A 12,717-nucleotide genomic window follows, 5' to 3' on the forward strand; every position below is an offset into this window, starting at 1 on the left:
AACTCAGAAATCCACCTGCCTCTGCCTCCCAAGTGCTGGGATTAAAGGTGTGGGCCACCACTGCCTGACTATGCTGAAGATTTAAGTGTGCTAATTATCCAGGAAAAAGTCTACTACTGCTTTATGGGATAATTTTCAGTCTTACATATGCCATATTTTATTTATATATTATTTATTTTATTTATACTTAGTTTTGGTTTCAGTGTTATTCAGAAACAGATACATTTATGTTTGCTAAAAATAACATGTTATCTTTTTAATGACAATTTTAAAATTTTTACTTTTTACTCCCTGATAGTTTTATACATGTATACAAATAATTTTAGACATTATGCTCTTTTTGTATAATTTACACAGTTCTCAGGCATGAACTTTGCAGATGACAGCATCATTTCATAATGTCATACAGAGTAACTATATGTTTTCATTATTTGTATGAATGGCTGGCTAGTTACAATAACGTACATTCCCAGCATCATGTCTGTTTACTCCTTGTGCTAACTTAAATCAGAGAAATCCTTTACAGCAGCAATGTCTATTTGCTTGAAGCTCCTCATGAATTTGCAAAAGTATAATCCCTACCACAAATTACAAGGCTCACTGTGATTTTCATTCTGTCTTCTCCGAAGTTATCTTTGTCTGTTTTCTCTGTTACTTCCTTCTTTCCATATGAGCTTTCTAGTCCTTTGAAACAGAGAAACAAAAAGAGGTTATCGACCATGTTAAGCACTTTGAACTTGCTGAAATTCTCTTCCATTTCAAGCTTTTAATCAAAAGTTGCTGTTTCAGGAAGATCTTTCCTAACCATGCAATGGAATTGCTTTTCCTGATTATTTTTCTTTAGCTTATCTATATCTAAAATGTCATGTATTTTAACTTATGCACATTACTTAATGGTTTCTTTCTCACAGTAAAAGTGGGCAAGCTTTTCCTGGGTCCACTGTTGTTACACTAGTACCTACATTAATGCACTTTCCTTACAGGGGCAAGCATTCAATATATACTGAAGAAGTGACTTACACACAACCTATGCTGTTGAGGTCATGGCAGCTGGCTAAGGCATTTGTTTCATAGACAATGTGAAGCAGTTATTTTATTTTTCTTAAAGTTTAACAAATGTTAAGTATATTGAAGAAGATGAGAATTCACACATGGCTGGCTAGAGTTTAACTTGGTCAGCTATTCTGAAGGAATAAGTAGCATTTTTTTAAAGACAAAAATGTATCCAGTGTGAGCTGGCTTGCAAGAAAGATATGAAAGAACAGAGTGACACTTGGTTAAGAAAATGCTCAGTGATGAAGGGCTTCTGCTGTTGACTGAAAACAGAGAAACAATGTGCACATCATCTCTAGCCCCAGGGATTTGGAGATTATGCAGAAGAAGCAGAAAAAGGCAAATGAAGAAGACATGAAACCCCAGTCACTCTGTGCTCTTCACCTGTGTGCTGGGTACCAGGGCCACCATCCACCAGGGTCTTCCTGTAGTACTCACAGGTCACAGCACTGATGGCCTACCTACATTTGCCCTGAGTCCGCAGTGCCTCCCTTTCCTGCTCTGCCCCTTCAAGTAGCTTCCCAGTCTCTGAGCATTCCTAGGAGTGAGGGGCAGAAGCCTCTGACTCCAAAGTATTAAAGTAGCGTTGTAATGTTTTTTTAAAGAACAAACTTTAGGAATTATGCTTTTTGAAATTTATTCTACTAAAATGATTAATTACAAAATTCAAATATAAACATATTCCAGAATAATTCAGAATGCTAAAATGCTGAAAACTAGGCAAACCTATAAACATGAGAGGGATTAGGTAAGCTCTGGTGAAGTTAAATGTTGGAATACTGTGTTTTCTATAGATAGCCATGACAAGCTCTCAGAGTCCCATAGAATAGGACACCGATTGCTATCAAATTCACTGAAGCTCTGCAAGGACTAGAGTATTCAGACTTACTGAGGGTCATGAAAAAAATTTTTAACTCAAAATAATTTTTATTCCTGTGTTTATTTGTTCTTTACTATTTTCTTCCAGTGAACAGCTAATGTGAAATATCAAGTGCTACCAGACACTGTTTATCACATTTTAAAAAAATGTAGTTGTCAGCTGGGTTGTGGTGGCACACGCCTTTTGTCTCAGCACTTGGGAGGCAGAGGCAGGTGGATTTCTGAGTTCGAGGCCAGCCTGGTCTACAAAATGAGTTCCAGGACAGCCAGGGCTATTCAGAGAAACCCTGTCTTGAAAACCAAAAAAAAAAAAAAAAAAAAAAAAAAAATGTAGTTATCTTTCTTTAACATAGTATAGTACTTATACCTGCTGTCTGTCTACTATTACTGCATCAGAAAATACACTCTCTTTTTTTGTTTTTGTTTTTGTTTTTGTTTTTGTTTTTGTTTTTGTTTTTGTTTTCCAGACAGTGTTTCTCTGTGTAGCCCTGGCTGTCCTGGAACTCACTCTATAGGCCAGGCTGGCCTCGAACTCAGAGATCCGCCTGCCTCTGCCTCCCAAGTGCTGGGATTAAAGGCGTGCGCCACCATGCCTGGCTAGAAAACACATTCTTACAGATAGGGATCTGTTTCATTTATGCTGTATCCCAGGAACATATGTAGTGATAGTAGTTCTGTAAATACATGTTAACAACTGCAATGGGTATATTTTATAGACAGGATCTCAACTGTGTAACTGAGGCTGGTCTTGGTCTTACTTCCAAGTGCTGTGATTATAGGCACAAGACACCAAAATGGCTTAAATGTACTGGTGGTGTAAGAAAGAGAGTTACTATTAAAAATTGAAAAAAATCTTTAAATACTGTAATAAAACATAAAGGTCACAGCTGGTACCATGCAGCTTTGATGTCAGAAGAAATTAATAGTAAAGAATTTTAATAGAAACATTTCTTCCTTTTTTCAAGGTTTCTCAATATTCTTTACAGAAGAAAGTGAGTGAAATGGTAAGAAAATTACACATTTTTACAACTTGAGGCAGTACACAAGATAGATTGTAATGTTATAATATAATTTGATACTTTTAGTTTAAAAGCAGAGTAGTTGCTACTAGATGTTGTTACAGTCTAAAGGGCTGCCACAGTTTCAAAGACATTATAGCTTAGATAAAGTTTATAAATTTATTTGCAGATTTCTTAGTGCTTACATATTACAAAATAAATAAAATATGTGGCAGTGTCCATCCTATGTTATTCTACAGTTAGTATATGGTACTGTTATTGTTAAGTATTGCTGTTTTTTTATTTCTGTGTACTTAAAAATAAGTATTTATTTAACAGAATAACATTTCATGGAATACTTATTTTAATATTCCCCCTTGTAGCTGTATTTGATTCTACAAGATGTGTGTATGTGTGTGTGTGTGTGTGTGTGTGTGTGTATCCATTTGAACAGAATACGTATCTACTTAAATCTTCAGAAGGCATCTTGGGTGGGCTTCTGCTATTCTGGTCTTCATTCTTTGGAATAGACTGTAAAGCAAGTAAAATTAATTTTGAGTACAATTTGCTATCACATAGATAATAAATGAAGACCATTGCTATAACATTGAACACTATATTAAATATTTTGCTTCTTGAAAATATTTTGAGGTATTAAAATTGAAAGAGCTTGTAGAAAGCTTGTTAGGCTCGATTGAGTAAAAGATGTGAAGATTCTGTTGCTATTCAACTGGAGAAAATAAAGATAATATTGTCAGACGATTTTAAACTGATTTTAATTAAGAAGCTGAAAAACTAGATTCCAGCTTAGCTGTAAGTACCATGACATTTGTGCTGAAAGTCATCTTCAACGCTACAGTGGTTTTACACAAAATATAGAGAAATTGAATAAAGTGCCCTTTGACCAGGGAGATAAGGCTACAAGTGAAGGTTCAAAGGCCATATAAAATGTATTTTATTTTATTCCAGTTTAAAATTTCAATAAACAGATACTCATAATCTTAAAAAACATGGAAATATCTCCAAGTTTTTTGTTAGAATGAGTCATATTGTTCCTGAAAGTTAAATGTATTATATTACTTGTCATTAAAATTATTTTATACATTTAGTATTTTTAATATTTTATGCCCATTCAGGAACAATATTTTTATATTAAAGTTAAAAATTTTGTATTTTCCAAAGATTCTTATATGCATTTGTCTTATAATTCTTAACTTATTATTCTAATTTTAAATAATTCAATGACCTTTTAAAATTCAAACTTACTCTTCTTTTATGAAAGCAGTACACTGTCTTCTATCCTCTTTAGCACTATGGGTGAGACAAGACAGGCATCCCAGTTGTGTCCAGACAGAACTGTACAACAGCAGTGTCCTAAAACAAATACTCATAAGATAGTATTGAGAAAGTTTAAAGATGTCCATGACTCCCTAGTAGTGAGCACTTAACTCCTGGTAAATGCCAGTCTACAGGAGGTGAGGAAATTGACTTCCTTGGAAAGGTGGACTGTAAAGATAGCGATTTGTCCCTTCAGAAATGAACACATCATGAATCAAAATTCTTTTTGTATATTTCACCTTGGAAAAATCATGGTCATTACTAATAAGAAGAATACAGCAAGATACGTTGATTGGAGAGCAAATTTGGAACACTGCAGAAAATTGGTCACTACAGAAAATCCTATTCAGTGGGTACCAAGTAACTGATATTGTGCATAAGTTAGAGATAAGTGTCATGACTGTAACTACTGTCTGCTTAATGGAATAAAACCTTGTCCAAAGACCTTAAGCCATGTTTAGCTTCGTTTTTGTATATTATTCTCCTTTGAGGAAAGATGTCTTTGTTAAATTAAAACAAAGGTGTTGAAGGTTTTGATGTACTTCAGAGTGACAGTATATTTTCTTTCAGAATAAAATGTTTTAGTTTATATTGTTGGCCTGTATATATATGTGCCTGTACAGTGTGCACGCCTCATGCCCGCAAGTTCAAATGGCCATAGAGAGCTAGAGGTGCCTATAGGGTCTGTGGGATTAGAAATTTTAGTAGTATTTATGTATCGTGACCATTGAATAAGCTGCAGTATCTAAAAAGCAGAATTATATCATGCAAATCAGTGAAAGTTCATTTTCCTTGGATTCTACCTTGGCTTCAAGCAAAGGATTTTTGGAATAAGTATATTATAACGTATATAGAGCTTTATGAATAGGGAGTGCCTGTGAAGGGAATCTTCAAACCTTGTTGTATTTTTCACCAATGAGATTATTAACTTTTGTAGATGTCGAGCAACTACTTACTACTTTTTAACTGAAAGGTTAAGGAGACCATTGTAGGATCATAAATTAATATGCAATAGACAGTGTTCTCTTAAAGGTTATGTAATTATGAATTTCAGGTAAAATTTCCTGGACTTGAAAACATTCTATTAGAATCCAGTGAAATTGTTTTAAAATTTTTTTTATATATCTGCTAAGAATTAGTATAAATCTCTTTGCTTTTTTTTTGTTTTGCTTTGTTTTTCAAGTCAGGGTTTCTCTGTATAAATCTGACTGTCCTGGAATTCACTCTAGACCAGGCTGGCCTCGAACTCAGAAATCCGCTTGCCTATGCCTCCCAAGTGCTGGTATTAAAGGCATGTGCCATCACTGCCCAGGTGTAAATCTCTATAAGTGAGGAATTAATGATATTTAAATATGATTCATTGTTTTCGATTGTTTAGTAATTGATAATACTAACCTAAGTAGATATAAATTTATATAAATTTGTATGTTTAACCCTTCTGAGTAGGATACAACTTTTACCAATTATGTCTCCACTTTTAGTACATTTTCTATGATATTACATTTCTTCCTGTCACTGCAAAGTATTGTTCTTGGTCCTTGTCATTCATTTTTTTAAATTACATTCTTATTTCATGTATGGGGGATGGGGTGGGGTAGAGTATTGCTTACTTAGAGATCAGAGAAAAACCTTTGAGAGTTGATCCTTTCTTTCTACCCTGTGGGCTCTGGAGATTGAAACAGTTCATCAGGATGATAGTAAGTTCCTTTACCTGCTGATGCACCTGTCTGGCTCCTTGTCATTCTACTTTTAAAATGTATCTTTATAAATACATGTACCATGACATGCATATGGAAATCAGAGGACAGCTGTCAGAAGTTGTTAAACATGTATGTGTATGCTTATTTTATATGTATAACTTTAAAATTACTTTTCAAAATAGGAACAAAAGGCTCATTTACACCATCTAGCTAAAGAAGATTATCACAAGCAACTTAATGAAGTTGAAAAATACTATGCTGCAATAACCAATCAGTTTGGATTGGTGAGAGAGAATCATGTAAAGTTAGAACAAAATGGTAGGTGCTATCTTACCTATGCTTTTATGTGTAGTGGGGAATATTTAAGTGGAGTTCCTTATTAGTAGTGAATTGAACTTATCTGATTCTAGTGACAGTCAATGGCAGTTTAATGACTTTAAGTTATAATTTTACATTGCATTGCGTCTGTTCATGTTCATATCAGTGATACTGTTGTTGAAATATTCAACTTACATAAAGCATTTCTAATATTTTTATGTTACAGTACAAGAAGCAATACAGTTAAACAAAAGACTCTCCACCTTAAATGAAAAACAAGAATCTGAAATTCACAGTTTAAAGAAGGTATAATTGACATATTAAGCAAAAATAAAACATATAGTCCAAGATCACTGGTCTTATAGGGTATTATGGAATATTATTAGAAAACAGTTGAGTTTTTTGTGAAAGTTAGCAAAATATAAATTCATAAGCACTATGTATGATTCTTGCAAATATAATGAATGATGTGTTTAGTCCATTCAAAATACTATTTCTTCAACTTACCATCAGAGACATACATTCTTGGGGAAATAGAGATAGCCTATAAAAATTTACTGTGTCAGCTTGATAGATAGTATGCCTGGTTTTTTCTTTCTTTTGTTCTTTTTCTTTAAGTAACTTGTATGGGTAATTTGTAGTACTGAATATAACTATGAAGAATATAAAGCATATTTCTACTTTAATAAAGTTTATAGTATGTTTTAATTTAGTTTTCTGTTGATGTGATGAAATGTTCCTATAAAAGTGCCTTAAGGGGAAAAGGGATTTATTTTGGCTTACAATTCCAGTTACTCTCAGTTACCCTTGGTAGCCAGGTCAAGGTGGTAGAAGCTTGAAACATTTGGTCACATCATACCTACAATGAGAGACCAGCCAAGATGAAAGCTTGCTGTTGCTCAGCTCCCTTTCTTCAGTTATACAATCAAGGATCCTAGCCAAGGGAAGGTGCTACCCACAGTAGACTTCTCAACTTATTTAACCTAATCAAAAGAATATCCCCCAAACACAGTCAGAGTTGTGTCTCCCAGATGCCTTTTAACCCGTTCTGCCTCTAGATTCCTGCCCTTACTTCCTGCCCTAACTTCCTTGGATGATGGAATACAAACTATAAGATGGAATAAACCTTTCTTCCCCATGCTGCTTATGATCATGGTATTTCATCTTAGCAATAGGAAACTCTAAGACATCTACCAGCAGCCTGCATGCATCTTTTGGTACTTTGTAAGCTAGTCAGCAGAGAGGAGCATCCAGTCCAGTATGTCATATGACCATGCTGTGCTTACTAATTTTATGTCAACTAGCACAAGCTAGAGTTAATCTGAGAGGATGACTAACTTGGCTAATGCCTTATTGAGGATCCTTTTCTGCTGTGAGATCATTCTCTACAGTAAACCTAGGTGTAGTGTCTATTGTCTTGCATTTATTCTGCTTGGTGCTCCTTTCTGGTTTCTGGACTTAAGTTTGGTGTCTCACATTCATTTCAGTTATTATTGCTTCCATCTTGTTTTGTTTCCTTTCCCATTCTAGTACTGCTAGTATCTCTATGTGACATCATTTGTAATTGTTATAGTTCTTTAATGTTTTGTTCTTTTTACTTTTTAATTTTGTTATATTCTCAAATTCACTTGTATTTCTTCAGTTATGTCCAGACTACTAATGAGTTCAAAAGAAGTTTTCTTCATGGTATTGTTCTTTTTCCTGTATTGAGAACATTGAATTTATCTCTATTTTTAAATCAAAAATTTTTAATAAAATATATTCTGATTATTGTTCTCCCTCCATCTCCTTCCATTTTTCCCCAAATCCAAACACATTCTTTCTTTCTTTTATTAGAATATAAACAGACATCTAAAAATACCAAAATAAGATATAATAAGTCAAAACAAAGAAAAAACAAAATGAGTCAACAGAAAAGAACACAGATACTGAGACAAATACATTTATACACACAAAACCCCCAGAAGAACAAAATCAGAAACTATAATATATTAGCAAGATATCTGCAAGGTTAAAAAGAAAATGACCAGATTGAGCACTGTGAGATAGAACAAAACAAAATAACCAACCAACCAACTAAACACCCACTCCCCCAAACAAAACAAAATCAAACACAAACAGGCAAACAACTCCAAAAATACCACTGAGTTTGTTTTATATTAGTCATCTGGACATGGGGTCTAGCACTTAAGTATGGTTTGTATAACCCGTGAGGCTCCATTGGAAAAAAGTAATCTTTCCTTTCTGAGAAGTTATTACTTGGAAATAGCTTCTGGGTTAGGGATGGGGGCTTGCATTTGCTTCCCTTCTCAGTGCTGGGAGCCTGCGTAGCTTAGACTTATGCATGCTGCCTGTCTCTGAGTTTATATGTGCATCAGTCCTGTTGTGTCTAGACCTTGTTTCCTTCCTGTTAGTCATCCCCACTAGCTTTAGAATCATTTTGCCTCCTCTTCCATGGAGTTCCCTGAGCCCTGAGAGGAGGGATTTAATGGAGACATGCCATTTAAGACAGTGTCCCAAACTCTCTCCACTCTCTGCACATTGTCCAGTTGTAGGTCCTCTGTATTTGTTTCCATCTACTACAGAAAGAAATTTCTCTGATGATGGTTGAGCAAGTATAGTAGAATGTCATTATGAGTTTTATTGCTATATTATGAATATAATAGTATTTCATTTTCCTTTAGGCTCATGGCCTATCTAGTCTCAGGTACTTAGCCACCTGGGGTATACATTAAAATAAAATTTTAATTTATTTTTATACATTTTTAAAATGAAATAGAATTACATCAGTTATCCTCTTCTCCTCCCCCTCTGCCCTCTCCCTTGTCCACTGCCCATGCTCAAATTGATACACAGTTTTTCTTTGATTATTATCATTGCATGCATAATTACAACGTAATGAGTTTGCTTTTGTTGTTTGTGTGTACATGGTTTCAGGGCTGACCACTTTGTACTGAATAACAAGTTAGGGGAACTATCCCTGGGAGAAGCTAATTCTCTCTCTCAGCAGTCATTAATTTTAGTGAGAATTGTATAATTTTGGTTTCTTTTAAAAATACAGAAATATAATAAGAATATGTTTTGTTTTAATCCCATGTATGGGATATGGGACTGCTTCAGACTGTCCACAGCATCTGATTATGATTTGTCTCGTGCTGTTGTGAGGGCATGATTTTGCCAGCTGCATGTAATTTCTGTGATTGTATTACGTTTTGGATTCTGGGGACTTTTCAGAGGGTATACAAATGCTAGGTTCTGAGAGGCAAGGCAGGCTGTAGGTTGTTGTTTGCTGGTGATGATCACTGTTTGTTCAGTAGTTATGTACAAACAAGAAACAGCAACAAAAGAAATTAGATATCCTGATGGAAAAAATCAAACTTGCCCCAAGGAACTCAATTAGCAGGAAGTAGCCTAAAGATAAGGTTGCCCCCTTTCTGACTCCTAACTCTTTTCATGGATCTCTTTCCTTTCCTCTCTATCCTTTCTTCTTTCTTATCTAGTGTTGGGGGTAGAAAAGTGTGGGAAAGAGGTAGAGAAGGAAAAGAAAAGCTACAATTAATTGTTTATAATTCTTTGTCTAAGGACCCTGTGAAATGTCCCCCTTTTTAGGATAGTGTATCCATTAATAATTGCCATTGTTCTGGTCTTATTCATATAGACATTTCTAGGAAAGACTGTTTCACAGCAGGCTTTCTGGTATTCTGGCTCCTGCAATCTTCTACCCTCTCCTGTGATGTTCCCTGAGCTATAGATATAGGAACTATGATGAGATGTGTCTGCTGGGACTAGGCTCCCCATGATCTGTTGTTCTCTTTATTGTGTTTATTGTGTTTTCTGTGATGGTTTCCATTTTCCATAAAGAGAAACTTCTTTGATGAGAGGAGACAGCTACACTTATTTGTGGGATAAGGATACAATTTAGAATGTAGTTAGGAATTGTACTGGCCCGGCAAGGTGACAGTAGTAGATCCTTTTCTAAAGTCCATGACCTCACCAGCTCCAGGTAGTTGGCTAGATTACCAGGCATGATTTTTCTCCTTTTGAGTGGGCCTTGATTCTAGTTAGACAGCTGTTGGTTACCACCAATATGTGAGTGACACTTATAAAGTGTCTTGGGATACTGGCCATTGTTGTCATTCATGGATATTTTACAGCTGACTGAGATAGACGCAGATACTTACACCCAACCAATGGACTGAAGTGGGGGGGGGGGCTGTGGCTGAATTAGAGAAGGGCTAGGAGAAATTGAGGAAGAAGGCAAACCCATAGAAAGACCAGCAGTCTCAACTGATCTAGACCCCAGAGATCTCTCAGACATTGGATTACCAACCAGGCAGCACACACCAGCTGATATGAGGCCACCAATACAAATACAGCAGAAGACTGCCTGGTCTGGCCTCAGTGAGAGAAGATGCAGTTAACCCTCAAGAGACTTGAGGTCCCAGGGAGTGGGGAGGCCTGGCGGGGTGGGTTTGTGCAGGGTGGGGTGGAGACAGCCTCTTGGAGGTGGAGAGGAGGAATGAGATGAGGAACTGTCAGAGGGCGAACCAGGAGGGGGATAATGACTGGACTATAAAAAAAGATTAAAGATAATTTTTTTTTTAAAGAAAAGAGGAGCTGAAAGGATTCTACAATGAAAACTTGAAGACTGAATAAAAATACTGAAAAGGACACTCACATGCATGCTCATAGATAGGTAGAATTACAATTGTGAAAATGTCTATATTACTAAACACAATCTATAGATTCAATGCAACCCCCATAGAAATACCAGTAGCATCCTCCAAAGAATTTTTAAAAATCTACTGAATTTGTGTGGAAGTGCAAAAGACTCAAATGATTAAAGAGACCATAGTAGAAAGAGAAATGCTGAGGTATGACTATACCAATATCAAAGAGACAAAGTAGAGAAAACAGCATGCATGGTATAGGCACACACCAAACACGCAGGTCAAGGAAATAGAATAGAGAACCCAGAAATAAAAATAGATTTCTTATTTGTCTATTTTTATTTTGTATAGAAATAGTATAGATACCTATTTTTTTTTACAAAACTATCAAAATGTACATTTGGAGAAAAGAGACTCTCATTAACAAATGATGCTAGAGAAACTGAATTTCCACATACAGTACTCTAAAACTAGGCCTTTATCTTTCACCCTGAACTAAATCAATTCAAAATTGACCAAAGACCTTAATGTAAGATATAGAAAAAACACTCCAAGATATAGGTATAGGTAAGAGCTTTTTTTTTTTTTTTTTTTTTTTTTAAATAGGACTTCAGTAAGGAGAAATTGACAAATGAAATGAAATGAAGAAGCATGTGCAGGCTAACCTTAGATGTCAACTTGAATCCATCCTAAACCAACTGTGTTGAGAGTGGAGGAGAAACCATAAGAGGAATAAGAAACAGGGGCATGGACTTTACGTACCAGGGACGAGCTGGAAGAAGGAAACCAGCTGAAAGAGGAACACAGAGTGGGAGGGCAAAGAAAAAGAACAAAGCATAATGACACACATGTATGAATATCCATAATAAAACCCTTTATTTTAAATGCTAAACAAAATTAACTGAAAAATCATTTTTAAATGAATAATTGAGAGTAGGAGGTGTGGTTTAGTGGTAAAGAACTTGTCTAGCATGCATAATTTCAGTTTTTGTACAACAAGATAAACTAAATGATTCACTAAAAATGTGCTTGTTCTGTAAGGCAAAGGACAGAGTCAATAGGACAAATCCGCAACCTATAGATTGGGAAAAACTTTTCAGCTCCATACTTACTTAAATTTACCCCTGAGTAGTTATCTGCAGCTGTTGTGATTTGTTTTCTCCGTGAGTTATTGCTATACTGAAGAGCTACTGATCTGTGTATGCCGATTTGTCTTCTGCTGCCTTCCTGGAAATGGTTTTTGGATCTAAAAGCTGTTGGGGTTTAAGTAGAGGGTCTTGCCATTCATTTACAAACATGGAGGATATGACTCCTGCATTTCTTATTTGTCTATTTTTATTTTGCATTATTGGTGGAGATAAGACTTTGAATACTGTGTTGAACAGGAGAGAATGGGCAGCCTTGTCTCAATCCATATTTTAGAAAAAAATGCTTTCAGTGTCTCACTATTTAGTATAATGTTGGATATAGATTTGCTGTGTATAGCCTTATGCATGTTGAAGCATGTTCTTTCTAGTTTTTTCAGGGCTTTTATTATGAAGGGATTTTAACTTGTTAAAGGCCTTTTTTAGATATAAGTTTCAAGGATCATATGGTTTCTGTCCTTAAGTCTATTTGAGTGCTGAATTACAGTTACTGATTTACATATATGGAACAAACCTTTCATCCCAGGGATGAAAACAACTTGTGGTACACGTTCTTCTTAGTTTCTTTTCCTCTCCTCTCCTCTCCTCTCCTCTCCTCTCCTCTCCTCTCCTCTCC

The 12,717-nt window shown here is 35.4% G+C and overlaps 1 protein-coding gene across 1 annotated transcript in view; it reads left to right on the top strand.

The window, feature by feature from the left end:
- The window catches only part of Ccdc73 (coiled-coil domain containing 73), a 106,568-nt gene that overhangs the window by 53,312 nt on the left and 40,539 nt on the right, over positions 1-12,717 (top strand). Inside the window, exons 7-9 of the mRNA XM_021178832.2 lie at positions 2,898-2,936; positions 6,151-6,286; positions 6,513-6,592. Of these exons, the coding sequence (XP_021034491.1) occupies positions 2,898-2,936; positions 6,151-6,286; positions 6,513-6,592 (255 nt within the window). The remainder of the gene's footprint in view (positions 1-2,897; positions 2,937-6,150; positions 6,287-6,512; positions 6,593-12,717) is intronic.

The sequence above is a fragment of the Mus caroli genome, chromosome 2, assembly GCF_900094665.2.
Source record: "Mus caroli chromosome 2, CAROLI_EIJ_v1.1, whole genome shotgun sequence".
Lineage (NCBI taxonomy): Eukaryota > Metazoa > Chordata > Mammalia > Rodentia > Muridae > Mus > Mus caroli.